At 41.3% G+C, this 26,045-nt stretch overlaps 1 protein-coding gene across 5 annotated transcripts in view; it reads right to left on the bottom strand.

Moving 5' to 3' along the window:
• XRCC4 (X-ray repair cross complementing 4) overlaps window positions 1-26,045 on the bottom strand; it is a 146,638-nt gene that overhangs the window by 77,507 nt on the left and 43,086 nt on the right. For all 5 annotated transcript variants that reach the window (XM_069002258.1, XM_069002257.1, XM_069002255.1 and 2 more), the window contains 3 exons: window positions 12,204-12,370; window positions 7,612-7,764; window positions 7,126-7,229 (listed from right to left, as the gene is read on the bottom strand). In XM_069002258.1, the coding sequence (XP_068858359.1) occupies window positions 7,126-7,229; window positions 7,612-7,764; window positions 12,204-12,370 (424 nt within the window). The remainder of the gene's footprint in view (window positions 1-7,125; window positions 7,230-7,611; window positions 7,765-12,203; window positions 12,371-26,045) is intronic.

The following is a 26,045-nucleotide window of genomic DNA, read 5'->3' on the forward strand; positions in this document are numbered from 1 at the left end:
ATTCGGGTAACTACGGCAGCGAGTGTCGCACAGGTGACCGGAGCAAATGCCCTTCCAGGGAGAGCCACGCTCCAAATCAAAGATAAACTGGTGTGTGGGAACTGCCCCCTGCCTGACTGCCCACGAGACTGCACAAAACACACGGGTGACGGGGAGTTGGGGAGAGCAGCCTACAAAATATTCGACTCGGCATCAGGAGAGCTGTTACAGAACGTGGAGCAGCCACAGGTTTCAGCAAACTCTGCTCCAATGTGCTGCTCCCTGGTCTGCCACCACCTGCAGGGTCCAGGGTTTGTTGGCTGGCACTGATAGGCAGCCCACTCCCTAGCTGACAAAAAGGGCTTTTATCCCAATGTTCAGGATCGTCACTCTTTTAGGAACCTTTTATCCTCAAGAACCAACACTTCTCCTTGTTGAAAGGATCCTTCTCCAAAATCCAACAGTGCTAAACCAAGTGCCACATAGTCTAAAGTACAGACATATTTTCCAGAGGGAAAGGAATGCAAAGGCACTGTGTTATTTTCATGTGAATTATCTTGTTTTCAGTATATCATGAAATATACGTAAATATTTTTTATGCTCACTCTTCCTCTCTGAATTAAACCTGGCAGAAGGCAGGGTTAGATGGGATTTTGGGAAGGAATTGATCCCTGTGAGGGTGGGGAGGCCCTGGCACTGATGCCTTGAGAGGCCACCTGGAAACAGAGACTGGACAGGAGTGAGGGAACAAGGCAGGGATTTATTTGAAAGGCCTTCAAAGGTACCCCTGGGAGCCAGAGGCCACTGCCCAGATGGACCCCGAGGTGGACGGCAGGGCACGAGTTCTGCACACTTCCATAGGTTGGGTTCATTTGCACAGCAGGGTGAATTCTCCAATTAAAGCTTCAGTTAATGATGGAGTTTCCCCAAGCTCACCCCCGTCTTAAGATGTTGGTTGACACATTTTGGGCCTAGGACGGTCTGGGTGTCCCTGGAGAGCAGGCCCAGAGAAGCTTTGTAATGTCTGCCTGGCACAGAGAGCAGAAGTGAACGGGCTACAGGAACTGCAGAGTCACACACTGGGAAGTACAGGATTTGAAAAGTATGGAAGTTCAAACCTAAGGCATCAGCACAGGGTGCCCAGAGCAGCTGTGGCTGCCCCTGGATCCCTGGAAGTGTCCAAGGCCAGGATGGACAGGGCTTGGAGCAGCCTGAGAAGGTGGGAGGATAAAGTTCAAAATGAAACTGTGTGACAGAGGTTTCCTTGGAAGGCTTGCATTTCACTGTGCACTGAACTCAGTGATTCCTATGGTCCATAATACAAGTACTGAAGAATGTTTTGGTGTTAAGAAAAATAACCCCTGCCACGTCCTTTAATTGCACCAGATCCCAAAAGGATCATTACCCTGAGTGCTAAACAAATGCAGGGACTGTGGATTAAAGGAGAAACAAAAGCTGGAACGGGGATCGCCCCTGGCAGGTAGCTGATGGCTGGCAGGAGTTTCCTGCTCACCTGATAAGATGTGTATTGAGGAGGATGAGGCAGAGCAGGGCTCTGGTGGCACAGCTCCAGCACCACCGATGTTGCCGTTTCACAACTGGGGAGTTAAATTCTCTACCAACAGGTGTCAAAATAGGGCTGGGAAACCTGTTTATTCATGGAAGGAGATAATGTTTATGAAGGTGCTGCTTCATTAGTGGGCTTTGATTTATTTAAGAACCGGAAATTTATGTTATTTATTCTCCTTTTCATAAATATATGAACACCCCTCCACCCCCCAAAAATGAAATAATTCCTCCTCTGTTCAAAGTGCACATTGCTGAACTGCTGAAATTACCCTGGTTTTTCAACTGAGGAGAAAAAAACACACACAGTATTCATGGGCGTGCATCAAGCTTGGAATCACCAGCTTGGCCTGAATATGATTCTAAAATAAGGGTCTTACAATACAATAAATATAATAAAGACAGTTAATTCAATGATTTTTGCAGGAATTAAATTGCACTCGAGAAGATTTTACAACTCACGAAGGAAACAAAGTTCTTTCATGTGTAACACTTAGCAGTATGTGGATAATACAATGACAAACATTTTAAAATTTTATATTAATCAATGTTGTTGCACCTAACCTGCAGTGTGATCATCAGCTGCTCTAATTTTTTGATCAATCACCAAAGTTTCAACAATCTTGCCAAAGCATAAATCTGTCACTTATATAATTTCACTGAATAATGACTCGTTTAGGGGAAACCACATTCAGCTGCATCACTTTAGATGCTGAAGCAGGAACAGTAAGAAGGTGTATGCAGAGATACAAGCAATTTTGATAATTTTCATGGAAAAATGTCAAAGTAATACACTGTAAATCTCTCTGAGTGCAATACTGACAACATGTTTTTGAAGGGGCATGGAACATCTTGATACTTGTACTGTAAATGTATTTTGACCATGGCACCTGGTATAACACAGAGGGAAACCAGTTTGGCAACCACAAGTACTTCAGAGGCATAAAACCATCAGGTTGTGTGGGGAAAAAAAAAAATCAGTATCACGTTTCAGGGCAGAAAAAAAAAGGTATCTAGAGCTTTAAGGGAAAGGAAAATGGGATTATTCCTTGGGATAAACCATTTTCAATTACAGCTTGACAAAAAGAGAAATAATTTAAGCCTGAGGTAAATTAAAATGGCTAAGTACTAAAACTCCTTAAAAACAGACTTTTAAAGAGAAGCCTTCACAGATGGAACTTTAACTGCGCAGCACAGCCGGGTGCTGTTACAACAGGCTTTTTTATTATTATTATTATTAACTTTGATCAAAGCTTATTAACCAGCAGCACCAAGCCATCAGTGGGTTGGACTACACAGGAGAGCTAATTAAATTTAAAGGGCCAGGGAGTCCTGAGGGCACAACAAGAAATCCCCAAGGCAGGAGCTTGAATGGAGGGGGTGAGAACACTTGCATCGTGAGGCAGTGGGAGATGGCAAGGTGCTTGCTCTTACTTACCGTGGGCTCTGCAGAGAGTTTATTACAACCAATTCTGAACCTGTCCTTGTCATCACACATGCAGAGAAGTGTGGGCTCTGAATGTCTGGGGAAATATGGAATATTTCCACACACTCGGCAAGAAACGCAGATCATAAAATTTTATTTGATCCAACAGGGCAGATCATGAGGTCCCTCCTTACCCTAAGGAGAGGTAACTTCTACCAATTATGATGTGAAATACAACTAAAGAATTTAGGGACAAGAGAAAATAAAATAGAGAGGATGCAAGCTGACTGTAAATTGGTGCACAGCAGCCTTGTTTTGTCCAGAGACAGACACATATAATAGCACTTATAACTGAAAATAACAAAAATAAATCATATAATAATTTCTTCCATTGCTTACATCCCACCTGCTGTGTTATCCTTCATATCTACAACAGATTGCAATAATTAAATATTTCCCTGCAGTTTCGTCATATACCTGGGAGGAGGAATAATATTCTCTTTCCAAGCACTGTGAACAGTAAACTATAACCTTCCATCTACCTTTCAGGCTCCTGGGAAGGCAGCAGAGGGGGGGAACATTTATCCCATCCTTACTCATGTTTTAAAAGCCTCCTGACACGTGGACCACTGAAGCATTTCCCAGTGAATAAAAGGGTCTGATTTGCAGGACAAAGCCATGACTGCCAACCACGATACCGAGTGATGTTTTGTCAGTCTGATTTTGTCATTTCAGGTTCCCTAGGAGGAAGGGCTCAGCAGCTGGAGTAAACAAAACCAGTAAAATTCAGCACAGAGGGGAAGAAAGAGGAATCAGTAACAGCTGGGTTGTCCTTAAGCAGAGTAAGTGTTTCTGCATCCTAAAATGACAGAAAACATCTTGCATCAGTGTGGTGGCATCATGCTGAGTCGTCCAGTCACTCCTGTGGGCTAAGAGAAACACACACTGGCAATTTCTGGGGTTTGTAGGGGTTTGTTTTTCCCCTTAAAGAACAATCATGTCCAGTTGGCACCAGCACATGAAGAGAACCACAGCCTTATCCCCACTCCACACCTTCAGTGATATTTCGAAGTCTGCTCCAGGTGGGGGAACCTTGTTGAAGCACCAGAGAAAACAACAAGTACACCTGGGTTTGCTAACGCACAGAAATCTCCCCAACCCTGGAGCAAAACCTCAACAAGACAAACCAAAAACGACCCTGATCTGCTCTCAAGATACATTTCCTGACGCCCCATCCGTGAAGAACAGGAGGAGCATTTCCTTCACCTCTTCCTTCCTCTCTCAAGCAGGAGCTCACAGGCGTTTTAAGGACCTGACAGATCATCTGTAGCTGCTGCTTCAGAACTCATCAAACTCCAGTGAGAGCTGCAGTTCTGTGCCTTTCTCAGCCTCACATTCACACCCCTAAACAATACTTCAAATAAATTCCCTCTGTGCTCATGGCATGATGGGCAAAGCTCTTGTATACAATCACATACAGTATTATTTATAATTTTATTATTATTATTTATAGATCTTGCACTATTTCTAGGGGGCATAAGTCTCATCAGCTGTTTTTATGAGCACTTTAAAATACTTACTAATTCAGTTTTAATTTGTTCCTTTACAAAATAAAGTATTAACTACATCAGTGTGTAGGCAAGACGAAAACTACCATGTTTCAGTTGATCCTTTCTTTGAGCTATGAAGCAGAAACTGCTGTCAAAAAGCAAACCATAAATCATACCCACAAATAGTACTGGAAACGCCAAAAAAAGAAGACATTTTAGGTAAACTTTTAGGCTACAGATTCTGCCCCTTTACAAAGATTGAAATTAATCACTCTGTTTCATTTTCTCAGTATTTTTTTCTTCATTGGGTCTTGTTACAATATTTGCATCAGATCAACACCGGTAACTGAATGAGTCATTCAATTTTGTTGTAACAAACATCAGCAGGTTTTTCTTCTGAATCCACAGGAATACCCTGAAGTGCCCCAAAAATTCAGGGAGAAGAAATTTGAGAAGAATTATGAGTGGCTAAGAAAAACCTTCAGACAGAGTTTTAACCTCTGCAGCTCAGCAAGTCCGGATTTTTCTGCTAACTTTGCACTGTCTGCATGTCACAGCTTCTGTGTCACATCCCCATGAGCTGCTAGAACAGAATTATGTTGTGATGGAGCCAGCCCTGGTTTTCCCCTCCCAACACAAACCAAATCACCTGCTGAGCACGGCTGCTTTTTCAATTAATAGTGAGATATTTGGACATCCACATACACAAATGCATTTTGTGTGCATACACACACCTTGCCTTCACTTTCCTTCAAGGAAGTTTTTTAATTATGATCTTCTCTCTTGACTGTGGGTTTCACCAATATCTACTAAAATGACCTCAACTGTCTTCTAATTCTCATTGACTCCTGCAATGACCAAGTCCAAAAGGAAAAGAAGTACAATGATGGACAAAGAGATAGGAAAAACTAAGATAAACAGAAAAAAAACCCCCAAACATTATCTGTATTATCCTTTATGTCTTACAGTCCCTGATGCTTCCATGAGCTTCTCATTATCCACTCATTCCACTCATCCCTGAATCCTTATTTTTTTCCATGAGTATGTGGTCTGCCTCTTTTTGAGTGTGGAACTTCTAGGCCAGACTGCAGATACTCAGCACCAAGCTGTGCTTTCTTATTTTTCACAGAAAGAGAAAGCTGTGCACATAGGAAGAGCACGAACTGGCCTAAGGGATACTCATTGTGAGGGCCTTGAAAAGCTCAGGTGTGTTACCCAAAGCATTTAGTTTATAGTCTTCATGCTATCTGCAAATTTTGCAGCTGAACTCTCCAGTCAGGACCAAAACCCTGAGGACTACATCCCTCAAAGGCAAAACAAAGCACATTTTGTGCTTACACCTTTTGGTGTATTTTCCTGTAACACCGATCAGTCCAGTCCCAGATGACTGCCTGAGCAGGGCAGTGGTGGTGCTCTCATTTTTAAATACATATCTCAGTCTCAAAACTCTCACTGAGCTACTTAGAAGAAGATTCCACACCTTCCACTTTTCCTTGCCACTTCACAAAATAAAGTATTTCTCATCATGTTATCTGAACTGACCAATTACCCCCCGAAAGCAGAGATTTCTGGAGAGCACGGTGCAGCATTAAATGATTTCTTTCCGTGATCACAATTTCCTCCACTTGTCTGGAGCTCTGCCCATTTTACAGAAAGCCAGAAATTCCTCAGCAAACAGGCCCACATGAGTGACAAAGCTGCTTGCCACTGGCAAGAGGGTCTTGAACACTTCTGGTTCCCAATATGCACAGAGAATTGCTGTTCTACAGGAACACAGTGGTGTCTGGATTACCTTTACCTACAGTGGAAATAAAAAGCTCCAGTGAGAGAACCCATAGCAAACTTTGCAGTCCTGAAGGGAGGTTTATGCATATGTTTTTATACACACGTGTATATATCTATACATATATATAACCATATTACAGCTATCAATGCAGTTTTGAAACTTTGACACCATTTGCTCCGTGTATTCCCACTAGTTTACCACAAACATGCCAAAATTCTGATTCAAAGTTAAATATCTTGTACTTTATAATGGGCCATCACTGCATCCCACACACTTTACAAGGCTCTAGTCCTGAAAACACGTGTCAGATTAAGTTTCATGAGCATCTTCACAAGGCCAAAAATTCTCTGACAAATTAAAGTGGATTCTGCTATAAATACATTTTCATTCCATTTATGCACACAACTCTTTTTATAGCCGTTAAACCTCCTCTCTTTCCCCTTTTTAAATACTATTGAAACTGTCAGGAGCTACCTTTTACACTTTATCAATCATGGCACACACATCATGATTCCTAGAATTTAAAATGGAATTGTTGATGGTTCAGATACTGTTAGACTGTCATTAGTTCTGCAAAGTGTGTAATTTGTCACTTTGCAAGAAATGACAGTGCCTTCACTCGTGCAACTTGCTTTTAAACCTCCTCTCTCTAATTTGAAAATGCCAGTATTGTACTCTGCTTCAGGAGAGGTATTTTTAAGGCTTGCTGGCTGGCTTGTCACAGAGCAATCTGTCAGGTAGTATTTTGCCTTCCTTAAGGTTTATTCACATGAAGCCTGCCTGTGATATCACACAAAAGACAATGTCTTCTGTCTTACCTGATGGCAATGAGGCCTGTGCTGGATTTTCACTTTCCTCATCAGTGCTGGCATCATAGTCATTTTCTCTCTTTATTACGATCTGAGTAGTAGCTATACTATCCCTAAAAACATTAAAAGAATGGGAAAAAAATTAGATATTTTTGTTTCCCAAAGGAATTAAATAATTCAGCGAGAATGGGTACAAAATTACCACCTATGGAAACAGCAGGGACATATTCTGATTGGGAAATGAGCTGCAGCCCAGCAGAAAACAGGACAGACCCATCAGACACTCACTTCTTGACTACAGCACCCACAGCAATATGCTGCTGCTTGCAGGATGCCAGAAAGAATCCTCCCCCCTTCCATGACTTTCAGGATTGGTTTGGATAACCCAGCACTCAGCCAGGAAGAACTGTCACTCACCATCAGGGCCAAGGAAATGGAAACTGAACTCAAACATGCATCAGGTACCACACCAGGAAACCTAGAGACATTAAATACCTTGCACACTTGGCATCCACTGCAGACTCTTTAGCTTCACTCAGCAACTTCTGCAAGTTTCTTATCTTTGCCTTCTTTTCATTCAGCACCAAAATAAACCTGCTGTAAAGGTCTGCCTCCAGCTCCTCTTTAGCTTCCACGCATTTTTCCAGCCTGCAGTACAAAATTAACTGTTACACCAATTCTTCTTCTGTTTCCTGGAAGAAAATTCTGTTGTGAGGCCAGCCAGGAATCCCCACTCCAAACCACGCACCACCAGTCCAGCACCTCCCGTCTGAAACAGGCCAGAAGCAGCTTTTTTTTTTGCTGTTTTTCCACAGAAAAGTGCAATGAACTCTGCTCCCAAAAGGGAAAAGTTCCCAAATGGGAACCTTTCTCGTCACGCTTTTTTTGGGGGGGTTTGGGGGTTTTTTGGGGTATACCTCCATCTGAGACAACTAAAATTTAAATAGGCAAGTGTTCCTTATTTTCAATGCTGAATCACCACAGTGGCCATACCTTAGCAGGATGCACATAATGAGATTATAAATAGATATGATTCAGCTTGACAGGTCTCAAATCTGGACCACACACTGGTGTGAAATATATTTGAGGAGAAAAAAAAAAGAAAAAGAAAGCATTTAAAAGCTCCTAATATCTTCAGAGTAAAATATTCTTCAGGCTTTTTAAAAGTTTTACTGTGCACCTGTGGGTATCAGCCTATTGGGAATGTCAATAAAAGGAAGCACAATGGAAGTATTAAATAAAGAATATGGGTGTATAAAGCTTCATAAGCAAACCTGGAATACAAGCAAGCATGAGCACAAAAAATCAAGTGATTTGTGGCAAATGTAATTCTGTATTTACTTCTTATATTTCATAACCTTTCAGGCCTTGGGTTGAACCACAAACATTTTATTAGCTGTGTACACAAGAAGCAAATAAACAACTTGATAATTCTACTGATCCTGGTAAATAAAGGAAATAGTCATGACTTATAAACATTTTTTTCACCAACCTGTCCAAGGCTGTAAAAAAGTTTAGAAGGCTTATTGTGCTATTAAACCCAGACATGTAACAGACTTTAAAAATATTAATTTATTAGGTAAGAGATGTCAACAGACTTCCTACATAAATACAAATTACTTTGTTCACAGATCAAAACCATCTATGATGTAAGAAGCAAGACAATAGCAAAAAAAAAAATCTCATGAAGTATTAAGTCTACTGTGCAATGCTTTAGGGATCTGCTAGATAGTTGATAAATAATTCATCTAATTTAAATGCAAATAGCAGAACATCATTACCATATAGATCAGTTCAATAATTCCTAAATGAAAGATCATAGGTACTAATCAACTACCAGGAGACTTTCCACCTACAAGAGGGAAGTTAACTGTTTAGTGGGGAACAAATAGACAATTCACAAAGAATCATAAACCTCCATGCAGGGCCCAGAAGAGCCTGGACATGCTTGATACTAATTATGTCTGTATACATAAAAATGGGGGGGAAAAAAGGATTTTGTCTAAAATATGCTAATCTTGTGTGTATCAAATCCTGTAGAATAATCCTCTCTCCCACACAGAAACCAGGGAAAGTGGTTGCTCTGTGCCTTTACTTTGCCAAGTCACTGGTTTGTGTTGGAGCAGTTGAGGCTGGTTCAAATATTGAGGAATGTGGCTGACTTGGCCAAAAAAGTGCCATTTAAGATAACTTCAGTGAGGCCCTAGAGTGCTGTAAAGACATCCCCTGATGAAAACCCATGTAAATGGAAACTTCTAGTGAAGTAAAGCTGATGCTGCCTGGACTGTGAGTAGTACAGTGGAGAAACCTACTGCAAGACTAGCCAATTTCTTCAGTCTCTAGGGAAAAAAATCAGCATCTTGAATATTAGAATTAGAATATTAACTCTTCCCTCTGGGCAAAACCAATTACTAGTATGCCATCAGTTAATCTTATATGATTGTTTTCATTTACATTAACACCTTTTTTTGACTTTATTCAAAAATTATCCACATCCAAATACATTCTCCAGACATAGAAATGACATTAATTTGGCAAAACACTCCATCTAAAAGCACTGAATATCAAAAAAGTATCACATTAATGCTGCATTTGCAAGTTATGAGCCTTCAAAATCCTGCACAGCCCACTAAAACTAGCCACTCTTAGGGACGATGACAAACAATAAACTACAGGAATTAATAATAAACACCAAGATTTCAAGTGCTGCCTCAACACAGAGCAATCACACACGCTCCACGGAGGTGAACGTGAGCTATGCAACTTAATGCCATTTATTTAACTGTTAGTGGCATCCTTCACACTCCAGCACTATGAAGAAAAGAATTCAGCATCTCTGGTATTCATCCCTGTTCCCAGTGCTCAAAAATAATTCCTGGATCTCACAACACTGCTCCCTTGCATTTCAGATTCACCCTTCCCCCAGCACTGGCAGTGGGATGGAATGTTGATGAGCTAATGCTGAAGACTCAGTTTCAAGCCCAAAGTACCTAGCTTGCATTTTTTTAATCTGCTTGTGGTTTAAATATACTGCCACTGCAGTTGACCACTGCATCAATTAGCAGCTATTTTGAATTTGGTTTGTCTACACAAATTCTAGATGCCCAACGACAAAATATGTACCTCATGCCCAAACCAGAAATTTTATTTCTTTTGTTCAGGGCATTATTTTGCTACAGGTTATTATTACTTAAAATTTACCACCTCCATTATCACAGAACCACAGATTGGTTTGGGTTGGAGGGACCTTAAGCCCATCCATTTCCACACCCTGCCATGGGCAGGGACACCTTCCACTATCCCAGGTTGCTCCAAACCCCATCCAGCCTGGCCCAGAACTAATTGGCCTTGAATTTTCTATACAAAATAAAGAGAACAGCTTTTCTGTTCTGATATTTTAACTCATCCATCCCTGAGGTGTGCACACACACTCACTCACTCACTCACTCACTCATCTCCAGGCTGCCACTTGCTCACCAAAACCTCCATGATGGTGAAGAAAATTCGAACCCAGAGATGGAAATGAGATGATTGAATTATTCCACCCCACGACTAACAGGCACAAAAGCAGCTCTCAGAGGTCTGGCTGCTATGTTTTAATTCTAAAGACGTCCTGAGGAGAGAGGCAGTGAGCAGAGGGACCTGCAGGGGCTGTGGAGCTGACGTGTCCTGGCTGCAGGCGAGACGGGAGCACAAATCTCCACACCACGTGCTCGTATTTGATGTTTCACCACTCAGCACCGGGAGTGATGCAGGATGTAAATCCTGAAATCCTGCCTCCTGAACCGAGACAGGCACAGCGCTGTTGAGCTTGGGGCAACTCACAGCGCTCGGAGCCAAAACAGCAAAGGAAGGCAGCAGGGTAGAACTGGGCTGTGGCAAAAAGAACTTAAAAAACCACCAAACCAAATTTGAAAAAAAAAAAAAAAAAAACCAAACAAAAAACCTCACCAAAACACCAAACCAAAAAGCCCAATACTTCTTGAATGAAAATGATTTTTAAATTTAACATTTAACAGACATGGCCGAAGACTGGTGACCATTAAACCTTCAGTGCTTATTCTGAAAAAGACATGTTTAATCTACTCAAGCTATAAACACACTACAGAAACCCACCAGCCTGCACTGAGAGCAAAGTCTGGCACGCAACTCTGATTTTTATTTTTTTGTTTGTTTGGTCTGGTTTTTGTTTTTCCTCCTTTTCTTTGGGGTAACTCTGTAAAAGTGCCACCCCACCATGGAAATTGATACAAGCACTAATGCCTCTTACACATCAGCATGTAATGCAGTACAGAACACGGGTTATACAATACACTATTGTTCAACTACACTGTTAAGCAGTAAAACACTTCTTAGGGAGGCCCTTTGCTCGTCAGGGAGACTGTCAGGAGAAAATGTTACTCATTTTAATGAGAGGGAAACAAAACTAACTCCTCCCAAAAGCTGGCTCTCTTTTTCAAGGTAAATTAACGCAAATTAGCTGCATTCTTTCATCAATCTTCCTAGATTGTGTGGTGTTTTTCAGGTGAAGCTACAGAAAAGCAAGCTATATCTCTGACTGCTCTGTGCTAAGAGTTTTATGCTCACTGAAACAAGCACAGATTATTTCACTAGAGAATGACACACAATTCAGATCATAAATGCAATAGCAGTTAGAAAAATTTCTTCCAAAATAATGGTACTTCTTCCTATAATACTGCACTCAATTTTCAATTCTGGCTGCTTCAACAAGGGAAACAGATGCAAGAAACAGCAACTTATTCCCCACTCGAAAATGTAAATAATTTACACTGCTAGTCTCAAGAATTATAGGAAATAATGTTAAGGAAAAGACTTCCTTAAGAAAGTCAAGCGAATTCCACAGGTAAGAGAGTTTAGTGTTTAGGGGTTTTTTTCTAGTTCAGAAGGTAAAGCCAGCTTTAATTGCAAATTTTTAGTATCAGTTGCATCTTTGCCAAAAGGAGGAGATCCACAGCTACGTGGGCTGTGGGTAACTGATCTCAAAGCACGTCTCAAGTGCATAAAAACTTCTGTCCACTGCTGCTGAGCTTCTCAGGTGTCACCTCTGAATCCACCTGGGAACTCACCTCTTCTCCACGTCACTCCAGTTGCTGAAAAGCCTTTCATTTTCTCTCTGCAGATGCTCAGTTTTGGCCCGCAGCTTTCCCAGGCTGTCCAGGCAGTAACCAATGAGTTCCTTGACCACCTCTGCTGGGCTCGGGACTTCCTGCAGCTTCAGAGATCCAAGTCTGAACTGGGACACAAGGAAATAATGAGTTATTTCAACTGTACAAGAAACTTCACTGAGGCTTTGCTCCAGTAAACTTGAATACATATTTAATAAGAGCAAGAAATACCTTACAGTCCTCCAGTTCAAAGGGAGGTAACAAATTTGTCACACAGCGAATGGAGGAATATGTGGAATAATCTACATGCTAATTATTTCCAGAGGGCCACAATGTTGAGGAGGGGTCTGGAGCAGCTCTGGGATGAGCAGAGACTGCGGGAGCTGGGCCTGGCCAGGCCGGAGAAGGGAAGGCTGAGAGGGGATCCCATCAATCCATACAAACACCTCCAGGGCTGCCAGAGGATGGTGCCAGGCTCTGTTCCGTGCTGCCAGGGACAGCATGGGGAGCAGTGGCCATAAAATAAACCCCACCCAGTTCCAGCCCGGCAGGAGGAAGAGCTTGTGTCCATGGAGGGGCAGAGGCCTGGAACAGCTGCCCAGGGAGGGCCTGGAGTGTCCCTCTCTGGAGACATCCCCAGCCCAGCTGGACACATTCCTGTGCCACTGCTCCAGGGGACCCTGCCTGGGGCTGGGCATTGGGCTGGGTGAGCTCCAGAGGTCCCTTCCAGCCCCAGATACCCTGGGATTCTGGGATTTATGCAGCTAATATGTAAAATCTAGCCAGCAAGTTGTCACCTCCAGGGTTCGGACAGAAAGTTCTTACTCATAAAAGGAGTCCTTCGATTAAACAGGCAGCCTCACCAGCAGAAGCAGATCTTTCAGGAAAAAGTCATTGAAAGTGCTTGGATTTGGTTAGCTCAGTGAGATTAAAGGATCTGTAATGACCCACTATGCTTCTTCAGCAGTGGGAATGTTGTACAGGATATACAAGAGATCTGAACAGATTTGTTTTGCCTGGCCTGGGAGAAACAACAGAAAACTGTTGTTTTTTGTCATGTTAAAGGAAGAATAGCTCAGCCATACATACAAACCGGTGCCAGCTGAGCTATAACCATGCAGAGCTGGGTGAGGACACATTGATATCCAACACGACAGTTTGAGGCAGTGGAAGAAGGATTTCGAGGCTGTTTGAAGAGGGTCACACGTGTTACCTTAAAAAAGGCAAATTGGGAATTAAGGGCCTGTCTTTGGTGATCTGGAGTGGCCGGAGGCTGGGGAATCTGAGCCCCCTCAAGGTACACTCCTGCAGCTGTGAGAACCTACAGGAGCCCCAGAGCGTTTCTTGAGCCCCTGCACATCCAGAGGCAACAGCACTCGCCTGACTCGACAGAAAAATACTTGAGGGAAGAGGTTTTGAGAAAAGCAGAGTAGGGTAGAAGACACAATTGTGACTTTGACCAGCTGAAGCTGCAGCAGAAGCAGATCTTTCAGGAAAAAGGCATTGAAAGTATTTGGATTTGTTAGAAATTGCTGCAGAAACATTGAGCTGGTGAGGGTTACACAGAAGGAGAAGGCATCCTCTCTCGCATCCTGTGATTATCAAAAAGACTGACATAAATTTTGTGGCATTTCCCTATGAATAGAAGTATTACCCATCTTTTCAACTTGAATGCACAGCTGTAACATCTTAAAAAATACATAAATGTAAGTGGTACATGCCAGGGAAGGGTTCACTCTGTGTTGTGGCACCTCATCTATTAAAATCAGAAACGCAGTTTGATTCATTTTTTTCCCCATTTTACTTGGGAGGGCGTGGAAAATTACATAAAACACACTGATTAAAAAAAAATACCTGTTGTTTGTTAACTCTTTTTCTAAATGCAAGTTTCACTAATACCATGCATAAATTTGGGCTGAAAAAGGCCTGGTAGAAACTGCTCACAAACCTTCCAAAGGCACTGTTTGAAACAAGTAATAGCCCCTCCACTCAGACCTTTTATCTGTGGAAGTCTCTGCTGCAACACACGATACCATCCTGACCTCCTTCAGCAAAGTCAGTCTATCAGAAAATGTGGGAAACCCAAAGGTTTAATTTCCAATTAGCCACCAAATTCGCGTGTGCTGTCTCTAAAGCGTTGTTGTCTTTAGCTGACGTACATCTGATGGCTACAGATGAAAAGATGCTTTTAATTTATTTTTGGAAATTAGATTACACTATCAGTAGCCCACAGATTGGAGTGCATCCCCTGAATATCACACTTGCTGTCTGACAGCATTAACAAAGATGGACATTCGTGTAAAGGAAACTGTTTTTCATCACTTGCAAGCCACCACCACGCTATTTGGATAAAGAATTCACAGAGATAGAGAGGCACAGTAGCACAGATAAGCAGCATCACAATCTTTTACTGGGAAGGAAATAGCAAGGAGAGCACATCATTTTTGTCTTATGCCTTAATATATTCAACTGAGATCAGGTATAGGCAAATATGTTTAATCAGGACAAACAAATTACAGTTTGCACTGCACAAAAAGAATAAATGATGCATAATCTTGAAACAGGTTAAAGTGAATAGCAATAGATTTATTCTGAAAGCATGGTACCACAGCACAACCAAAGTCATGCCAGACACACAGCAGACACTCCAAAAACAATTATAATTATAAAAAAAAAGCCCTAACACTGCTACAGGGACACAGAGAATGAGCCCATCCTTGCAGGTGCTGGAGTCCAACACTGACAGTTAATCTTTAGTTTAGCCTTTAATTCAGTCTTTATGCAAAGCAACTGACTATTGCCCACTTTCTCACAATAAACTTCACTGCCCCACTTTGTGTCATTGAGACCTGTGGACCACCTCTAGGAGGCCCACAAAAGGTGAGCAGAGCAAGCCCATCACCAGGAGGCTTAAATTTATCACGCAGGTGCTGACAAATCCACTAAAAAAAAGACAAAAACAGTAAGGTTTCTGCAAAACAAGTGTTCTTCCGTATCTTCCCTCCTCCCCCAGTCATCTCCTCTTAATTTAGGATAACGTGCTGTGGGGAGCTCATTATCCAGCTGCCTCCAGGGAAACACAGAATTACGGATACAGCCCTAATTAAACCCAAACTAGCGTGACAGCCCGGGAGAGCGGAGATGTGTCCCTGCCCATGGAAGGGAGTGGAACGAGAGGGGCTCTAAGGTCCCTTCCATCCCAAAGCATCCTGTCATTCCGCGATCCTGCCTTCCTCACGCAGTGTGCCACACAAAGCGCACCAAAACCCCTTCCCTGAGGCTGCTCCTGCAGCCCGGAATTGTTTCACGGCCCCTGTTTAACACACAGAGACGGCAGCACTGGCAATAGCAACGCTGCTATCTCGGCAAATTGCAGCTGAGTGGCGTTTGCCCCACCAGGAGCCCGCTGCTGAGAGGCTGATAAGCCAGAAAAGCAGCCAGGTCCACTGAATTCCCAAAGCAGGAGTAAAAACAGCCTAAAGAAAAAAAAAGAAATCTCCGGGCAGTTCTGCTCTGGGGTCCTGCTGGCATCCCAAACTGGAAAGTGGACTGGTAGAGGAGAAGATGACAAAACAACACAGTTTTATATCCAAGGACTCTGAATTTGGGACAGACAGTGTAAACTGCCGACAGAATTCTATTAAAATTAAAGAGTTGTGCGGGGAAAAAATATATCATTAAAAAGGAGATGTTAGTTTTTCCCACACACTGCTAAGTTTTTCCTTGCAACTAAACCAAGAAACAGTCCAGTTGTTTGTCCTTCATCGCCAAAACCACAGTAGGGAAACTGCAAACAGTTCTAGGGAGATCCAGGGGAAGTGGTTAAAGATCAGGATACCATAACAAACAGTTAACTGGGTGGGATATCAAGATAAACAGCTCTTGCTTACTGCAGGAGCGAAAGAAAACATCATTAACACCTCACTCAGCTAATTTGACAAGCAACATGTCTTTGGTTTGGATCACGTTTCCAAGGTGGTTTTGTAAATTGGTATTGGTGAATTTTAAATTTTTTGTTAGCTTTGTAAATTCCTGCACGTTGCTGCTCCCTGGATGAATTTAAATTTCTCGCCATCCTTACAGCTGCTGTAGCTCTCTGCCCCTGCACCATCTGCAGATGTAACTAATGTGCTTTCTACTTCCCCTTTCAGATCATTCAAGAAAACATTATGTAAAACACCGAAGCACTAGACACTTCATTTATACAGAGAAGGAGCAGATCTGGTAGAGGTCCCAGGGGACAACAGACTGACTGTGACTGATACACTGCTGGCCTTCAGTATCTGTTTTGTTGTTTGTTGGGATTTTTTTTTCAAGTTTTAATTTTTTTAAAGGCACAGGAAGATGAACACAGAACCATTTAGAAAGCTGTGTTCCCTTAATCAGAAATCAGAGTCCCCATGCATTCACCAGGCCTGTATTTTAAGCTTAAGAAATAAAAACAAGAACTAGAAGCCTGTGACAAAAATGTCATTTTCCCCTGACCTCTCACCCTACCCACTGTTTGTCTTCTAGAGATGAAGAAAGAAGTGATGTCAACCATAAGACACAAAATATTTCAGAAATAACTGAAAAGCTTCTCAAATAATTATTCTTCTTATGCTTACACTTGATGTGTTTCACATTAGAAAACAAGTTATTAAAAAGAGACAACACATTTTTAACAGAAGCTTCCAAAACTGAAAATTACTTCCTTGTATAGAGTGAATTTTAATTTTGCATTAAATAATATATATCTGCTATATAACCTTTGCATTACTACACTCCACTAAAAATGAGAGTTATCATATCTAAGGCAATAATTCAGAGGTTATGCACTGAAAGGAGGAGCCATTCAGACAGCAACGTCTCTCTTGAAGCTAAACACTTAATAGTGGGCTGATTTCCAGTAACAGCAATTTTTCATTATGTCTATAAGAAAAAAAAAAAATCATGCTGGAAATTCTCATTACATCTGCTTTGCTGGTCATGATTTCTCTCTGTATTAGTAAAGTATTCTAACAACCCTTCCTAACAGTATTTTTTTTCCATAATAATATATATAAGGACTTCTACACTTCCACAAGGTGGAAAAAATAAATATTTAGATAGATTCTGTCCTTTGTTGTCCTGCCAGGGTATAGCACATATACAGGTAGGTAGATATAGATATATTTAGGGATATATATGTTGTGTTTGTGAGTCTCTCTCTCCTATCAAATCTTAGCCCAGAGTATTTCACTTTTTCCTTTTCTGTTTTGAAAACTAATTAACAAATAATTTTTAGAGAGAGCACACTTGTCAGATACTTAGGTCTGATTTTGAAATTAAAATATTCCCAGCGTGTGAACTGGATGATAGAGGTTTAATTGTACAAGTCAACCCTGTACAACCTGTTACAGGCTCTAATTCAGCTCACTCAGCTTCCACTCTTCCTGCCCCTGAGTGAGACACAGAGATCCCTGTGCTCTGCTCCTAAAACAGCATTTCAGACTGTGCTAGCACACTCAGGAACACCTACATCCTCGCAGACAGATGCTGCCTCCTGCAAGGTATTGCCTAAGCAACATCCTTTCACCAGGGAAATATTAAAGAAGAATTTGAGGGGGAAAAAAATAAATTCCAGAGCAGGCCACCAGCACAGAGCAGCTGTGCAGTCCCTGTCTGGCTTTTTGGAGACCTGCAGTCTGTGAAAGCAGCTGTGACCCCTGTGCTGGAGCAGGAAAGCCCTGCAGATCCACACAACAACAAAACCTTTTGTCACTGCCCCGTTCCAAGCACAGAATCACAGAATCAGAGAATGTGAAGGGTTGGAAGGGACCTTAAAGCCCATCCAGTGCCACCCCTGCCATGGCAGGGACACCTCCCACTGTCCCAGGCTGCTCCCAGGGACACCTCCCACTGTCCAGCCTGGCCTTGGGCACTGCCAGGGATCCAGGGGCAGCCCCAGCTGCTCTGGGCACCCTGTGCCAGGGCCTGCCCACCCTGCCAGGGAGCAATTCCTTCCCAATATCGCACCTAAATTTCCCCTCCTTTAACTTCTACCCGTTCGCCCTTGTCCTGTCACTCCAGTTCCCAATGCAGAATCACTTCCCTGTAGCCCCTTCAGATCCTGGAAGGTGCTCTGAGGTCTCCACACAACTTGCTCCTTCCCAGGGTGAACAACCCCAATTTTCTCAGCCTGTTTTCGTGGGAGAGGTGCCCCAGTACTCCTTACCAGCTCTGTGGCTACCTAGAAGACTCCTGCTAGGAGAAGGTGTTAAAAGCTGTACAGGTGAATTACCCTGAAGTCACCCACCAATGTCCCTGTCTACTGCTGGTACTGAAAGCAAATCCTTTACTACAGAGTCAGACATTAGCCATAACATTCAGGACAGAACCACTGAATGTCTTAATTAAAACTAATTAAACTTTAATTAATTTAATTCCAGAGGAATTAGCACAAAAGGAGGTTGTGCCTTACATGTGAGATACAGCAACTTTCTTTTCTCAGTTGCGAGCTGGAGCTCTTGCAAGACAGGCTGTGATTCCCTGTTAAACGTCAGCTACCTCTCCTACTCCACAGGCACACAGACTCTGAAATAAGGTAGAATCAACACTTGGATAAAAAAAAAGCTTTCTCTACAAAAATACCTAAGAATTTAAAAGAGAAAAATGTTAATGAAAATTCATGTACAGGGTTAAAGAATATGACCTACAAATGAATGATGCTGACACTTACACAAAGAAAGTATTGTTACAAGCTTCAATCTGGAAAGCATTATACCATTTTTATTTCTTAAGTCAATCAGTGAGTGGTCTTGATTTTTTAAAGCTGTGCCACTATTATCTCCAGGGAAATCATTCAGCAGTAACTATGACATCCCTGGGTGTGGTAATAAAACGAGTACACTGGACTTGCACAATACAGTGGTGACAACGTGAAAGCAGAAGTTGCTTTTGTAACAGCAAACTCTAGGAAGCTAGAAAAAATTACACAGCCCCACGGAAGCCAAGAGAGCTGGCAGGTTACATCAGACAGTGTAAAAATATGATCACCAACTACAAATAACAAGTACACAAAAACCCGGCCTGCAACAAACTTCCCCCATGACAAAGGCATTACATCTATTCTAGAGCAAAACAGCTGACGTCAGTGATTGACATTTCTCTCAGGTTTTTAACCACATGCTGCAGAAACCTTCCAAATTGCCATCCTATTAGCTTCATGTCCACTGGAAATTAAATTCCTTCTGGCTTCCCTTTATTTTGGCGTGGGAGCAGTTCCCAAATACTTTTTGGAGAGTGCTCCAGTGTTTCTCATGCCCTCAACCCCACAGACTGATGGCACCGTGGGCCCCGTAAGGACTGTGGTGCAAGGAGCACACACCTGCAGAGGAAACTACAGAGAAATTGGGAACATCACCAGGTACTAGAACACACTGATACCCATCCCCAGAAGGACTAACAAGGCTCTTGTTACTCCTTCCATCCCTCATCAACCTTTCTGCTCAGCATGGGCTGAACTGGCAGCAGGCTCTGAAAGCTCTTCGTGAGTCACTGACCGGGAAGCAGCTCTGGAGGTCTCCAGCCCAACCCCTTCCCCTTTCCGGGTCAGGCCAGGCTGCTCAGGGCTTCCTCCACTTGGGAACTGGAAAGCTCCAAGCACTGAGCCCACACAACCTCTCCAGACCCTTCACTGGCCTCACAGTTAACCACCTTTCCACTACCATCCCACTGGGAACTGTGGGATTATGGCTCCTGTCCCTTTCTCCGAACACACACCGCTGCCTGGCTCTGCGAAAGAGGAGGATGACCACTTCTTTGAGACTTTTGATATTTTATCAAAACCTGAACATCATTTTCCTGGGACCTACAATTCTGTGCAGTCACAAGAAACAGTGTCACAGAAACCCCCTCACAGAGGAATTTAATTTTTCAAAAATTTCCCCATCTCATTAGTCCAGCTGGGTTATTTTTTTCCTAATTCGTCTCCTAAACACACACACACGCCCACTTTGTATCCATTTGTTCTCAGACATACTCTATTCCCAGTGCTCTTCTCCCTCTGTCATGTTCAGACTCCATAACTTATAGATAAATAAATTTCTCAGTATTCTTTCTGTTGCACTGAAGCTCTATGTAGCTTTGGCTATGGACATGTTATTTTCTCTATCCCTCAGATCACACAACCTTCCTCCCAATTTCAGCTTGCATTTCTTGGCTGTGAATGACCAGGACTGCACATTTAATTTCAAATATAAACCCTGTCAAAGCAGACAGTGAAAATCCACAGAAAACAGACACGGATCTTAATATTGTCTTTGAACGTCACAAAAATCTATTTGCATGTTTCATTTCTTTTTTAACCCTGTCACACATACCCCGTGTAAGAATCACCAGGGTATAGGGATTATCTACACCTTAGGATGCCTGGTTTTCAGACAGTTTTGGAATGAAAAATGGTAAATTAAAATAGTAAGAACATCAGATAATTCTTGAATATCCCCCACCCAGCAAGAAAAAAAAAAGCAGCCATGTAAATAGGTTAGAGTACCAAAAACACCTATGGAGCAAGGAACTAATGGATTTCTTTCATGAATGGCATTTTATCTATCTGTCTTTCCTTAAAGCCTTTGGAAAACTTCCTTGTTTAATCTCTACACTCCTCAGAAACACCACATTTCATGTATCTATACAATCAGCTACTTCTGTGAAGCTTAATCCCACCCAGGCTGAAAGGGTCTTTAGCTACTGAATTTTGACAGCTGTGGCATGGTCTGGTCAGGATCTACCCAGGCTGTGGTTCCACTGCCTCACAGTCCTCTGTAACAATTTTTTCTGAGTTACTACAAAAAATTCTGTTCATGAGAGCACTTCCTCCTCTAACTTTAAACCTACACATACATATATATTTTTATAGATATTAAAAAATACCTATATGCAAGACCCAAATCTATCTTTGTAAAAAGTGAGATATATTTCCAAAAAAGGCATGAAGTGAGTGAAGATGAAAAGCATTTGCACTACAGAAATGCTCATCTCTCAAGGTGCTAAACCACAGAAAGCTGCCACTAATTTCTCCCCCACACCAATGTTTCTTTACCACTGTGCAACTGAATCCCTTAAAATAAGAAATACACTGGATACTAAAATGAACTGCAGGGATAATGCTCAGCAACCACAACATCAGGTATTTCTTCCACTTTTTTTCCTTTTTTTTTTTCCCCAATGGTAATCACATAAATTGTTTCACTTCACCAATTAAAAAAAAAAAAAAAAAAAGTCAAAGCTACGGGACTAAAAAAAGCCAAAGGCAAAAATCTATAAAATTCAGGTGCACTACTTACTTTTTAGAACAATAAATATGGAACAGGCAACTACACCTTATAGTTCCACAAACAGTGATAACATGATTATGTAAAGAACCAACAATCCAAGCATTTTGTTGGATTTTGTTTGAAACTTCTATTTCACCACACAAAAACTGGCAGGTTTGCATTTTATGCATGCACCCCAAATGCTTTATTCTCTTCTGTGCTTCTCCTCTTTTATCATTCCCTTCTGTACTCCAGGCAATACTGTCCATTCAACTCCCTGCTACTCCTCTGCCTCTGAAGTGAGCTTACAAAGAGGACTGAAGCAGGACACCCTTAAAGGACCTGTATTTTTTTCATCTTTTCCCTCATTAATTCCACGGCTCCAGGCAGGATCAGATGCGTTCCCACCTCGCTGAGCAGGCAGCAGGTCTGTGAGCAATGGAACTACTGAAGGCTGGTTTCCTATGGCTGTGACTCTTTTTGCTGGATCCCCTCATGTCTAAAAAGGTGAGAAATCCAGTCAAAGCTTTTCCCTTATTTAATGCATTCATAACTTCTCTCTCCCGTGAGGATTTGCTAGTGTCTAATAATACAGTTGATCTCATTCCCCAGCTTTTTCCAAAGCAGGCACATGAATAGGGTCTCTTTTTCTCCATCCAGGCACCTATTTCCATGAAACTAGTAGGAACCTGATATCTTTGAGACCTTTACTCCTGTCAAATCTGTTTGAAATTGTCCAGGAGTTTCAGAAGTTATTGGGGGGAAAGGGGAGGAGGTAAGAGGCTGGCAGTCAGCGGAGGCACACAGCACGACCACATAAGCTTTGTTTCCTTAGGAAGCAGGGTAAAACACTTGCACTTTTTATTATTTTTAAAACCTGCCCTAAATGAATTAGGAAATGAGCTTTTCTTGGAGATCTAAACTTGTTTTCTTCCTTGTTTTTCATGTAATTTATAGTGTGGCAATAATACAATAGACTCTAGACATAACATCTGGATTTGGGTCTCAGGGCTTAAATGCATGAACAGTTCACAACTGTGTTAATTTAGATTTCAGAGGGAAAGCCTTATGAGATAGCTTAAACCAGAATTTATTTCCTAGAGGCTAAGAACAGAACATGGGCCATTACCATAAAACAACTGGCACACAAACTTAGTACACAGCAACTTCCTTGAGTTTGAGGCTTGAGTCTCCCAAAAGTATGAAAGGATACCTGCCAAGGATTTTCAATTTAATCTATTGGCTTTTGGGTTGTTTTGTTGTTTTTTTTTTTTTTCAAATATTCTTCATTTGTGTCCAGGTTTCCAACTCAATAATTATTCCAGAAAAAAAAAAACAAACTTATTTAAGTAAAATGTTTAAAGGAGCAGAGTGAAGCTCTTTTTCTGAACAGTCACAAAACATATGTAGCATGAACATGAAATACTGAAAAAAGCTCCATGAAACCTCCAGAGAAGTTTCTACAAACATTATGAAAGGTAGACCCATATAAATGTGCTTTCACCCAAAGATCTCCAAAATAAAAGCAAGACTTGCAGGAGTGCTGGTGATATTAATGTCAGTAAAGGTTCCAAGGTAACAAAATATAAATGATTAATACTCCCTAGATTAAAAAAAACACCACCACATCATGTGCTGCATAATGGGAGCACTTTAATTCTACCTGTCAACTGATCCTATTCCTACATGTGAAGCCCAGACTGCAGCTTTCCTTTAAAAACTGCAGTAAAGCACAACTGAAATGTCTGGAGTAATAACTGTCAGATATGAAGACAACTTGTCTTGGGAGCTACTTCCCTTCAAACACTGACCTTTAGGCTTGGGAAGTAATGGAAACTATAAAGTGCTTGGTGAATACACCCTTGGAGCTGACGTGCCAGCATTTTGCAGTAATCTGGGTCTGATTCCCCCCGAATACGCTGGCAGTAAACAGCTCCAGGATTGCACACGACTCCTTTTTTTTTGCTTTTCTTTTTGGAAAGTAAATGTATAACCACGTGAGTAAGCATGAGATAATGCCTAGACCGAGGCAAAATATAAAAGTGTTCCCAGCTAAGCACTACAAACAATTTTCCAGTGTGAGTAATAACACTACACTCATTTAGAACAACCATAGACTGTTTTCAGGACGGTATTTTACCCTTTGTTTGAAAAAAAATCCCTTCAGGATGTTGACAGCCGTGTGCTAAAGCCTTCAAGATCCAAACAACTAGCTACTTAATAAAAACTTCATTGAATTGAGTTATTCTATTAAAAAAAAAGGCAACAGATTGAAGATTGTGCACCTAATCTGAGCAATCTGAACATCTGTGTATGCTGTGCCCCACCCACAAACACAGAAATACTCAATGCATCACGAGATATATGTACTGAACATGACAAAACCCCAACAGAGCCAAAACTCCAGGCAGTGCTGAGTTCATAGAAGGACATAAACACTTCTATAAATTATCAAGACACGAGCAGAACACTTCTTTCCATCCAAGAGCCTAAAGAAACAAAAAAAAAAGCCAGAATCTTATTTTTACATAGAAAGAAATCAGCACAAGTTCAGGTTCAGGAATGCAATGCAGGTGAAAAAAACTTTACTGATTTTTCTCTCCCTACAGTTATGTCCCCATTGATATTGTTCACTTTCATCAGCCCTTAGGACACTCTTTATTTTAAGTTAAGCTTTAAGAAAAATAAGAATGAAAGAAGTATTTTTAAAAATCAAGGAGTACTTGCTGGAATTTCCTTGTAAAACACTGTCAGAGAGGTAGAAATTTGACAACCAACACTTGTTCTAGACTACACAACCTAGTAATAGCAGGATGTAAACTTTTACAGCTAATAGAGATTCTCACCTGTTTGGAGGTGGGTTTAAGCAAGCACCTTCCCTCATCTTTTGTCACAAGAATAACTCCTTCAACAGCAGTGAAGTGTTTGTGACCACAGTGGTCCCAACAAGGAGCCACGAGGCAAACCCAGCTCTCACATGAAATTATGACACAAGGAGGACACAGCTCAAGCTTGAACCATTTCCAGGTTCAGCAGGAGCAGCAGCACATCTTGAACCCCAAACTGATGCTCCTTGGGGCCATTTTTCCCAAAAGTGTCTGGAGGAACCATTGTGTGACTCCATTCAGAACTACATGTTCTATCATGAATAAGAATAATTCATGAGTAAGAATAATTAAATTATTTTTTATTATTCCATAGGTAAAGGCCATTTCAGAGGATTAACTGATCACAGGTCATTCCTGAGTGATAAAATATCACTTCATCCTGACTGATACAAGGTAATTATTAAGTTCTATCACAGATCTGTTCATGGGCACTCCAATTTCAATTCCAGCAAGTAATTTTTCTATATGGATTATTATAATGATAAAAGGCATCAAAAGCTTTGCATTCAAGAAACCTCTATTAAGTTCCAGTAATAATTCAAATAAAAACAGGTTTTCTGAAACTTCAAATCACCTGAATCTATCTAAAGACAAAAAAAAAAACCCCTCATCTTAAATCCTTTACCTAATTCTTAAAATGAATGCAATTAATTTTTTTTTTTTTTTTGCAATGGAAATTTTTACTCAGATCAAAAGCTGGAATGGATGCAATTAGAATATATTTTTCCGTGAAATCTTATAAATTCTCATCTGCAAAAGAAATATAGTTCACAGATAAAAGAGTTACACTAAACTGGTTGCTAGCAACACAAACAAAACATTTACTTTCTGCATAATACCGTTCTCAAAAGTTTTCGTGACAAAGTATTTAGAGAATTAATGTTTTCTTTAGCCAAGCCAACCCTGGATGAAGGAAAACATTTCTTTCTCACACTTAGGACCCTATAGAGCACAACTGGAGACTTCCTGGGATGATGTTTTACAACATGAGGTGCTCAGATGAGGCACCAAAAAGCCACATCAGGGCATTTTATTTGCAGAACACAAAGATTTCCAGGGGATCCAGCAAAAAGAGTGAAGTCTCCTTAATTTTGCAGCCTCCCAACCCAGCAGCAGGGACAGGCTCCCTCTGGATGGCCCCAGCTGTTTGTCAGAGGCCAACAGCAGAACACTTCCCTTACCACAGAAATGGCTCAATGTGGAACCTCAAAATTTAATTTCATCTTTGCAGTAATTTCAGTGGAGGAAAAACACCATTGTTCAACTCTGTTATATTTTATTTTCTTCATTTTTACGTGCCAGCAAACCAGCACAAAAGGAACAACCTATGAATATTCTGAAATCTACAGGAGTAGAATTAAAGCTTTCTTATGAACCAGAAAATGCTGAGATTTTGTGATTTTGTTTGGCTTTGGTTTGATTTTTAAGCACCCATATTGTTTTATTAGGACACTAAGGCAATATCATATTAGGATAATAATAAAATATTAAGATAATAATATTGTTACCTTATTTACTACAGAATAATAAAATAGTAGCAGTGGGATCACCTTAAAGAACATCTGGCTGAGCTGGTGCTGTTTAACATGATCAGTAAGAGAAAACCCACCAACCAACACCCCAAAAAGCAAACAAAC

The sequence above is a fragment of the Aphelocoma coerulescens genome (assembly GCF_041296385.1).
Source record: "Aphelocoma coerulescens isolate FSJ_1873_10779 chromosome Z unlocalized genomic scaffold, UR_Acoe_1.0 ChrZ, whole genome shotgun sequence".
Lineage (NCBI taxonomy): Eukaryota > Metazoa > Chordata > Aves > Passeriformes > Corvidae > Aphelocoma > Aphelocoma coerulescens.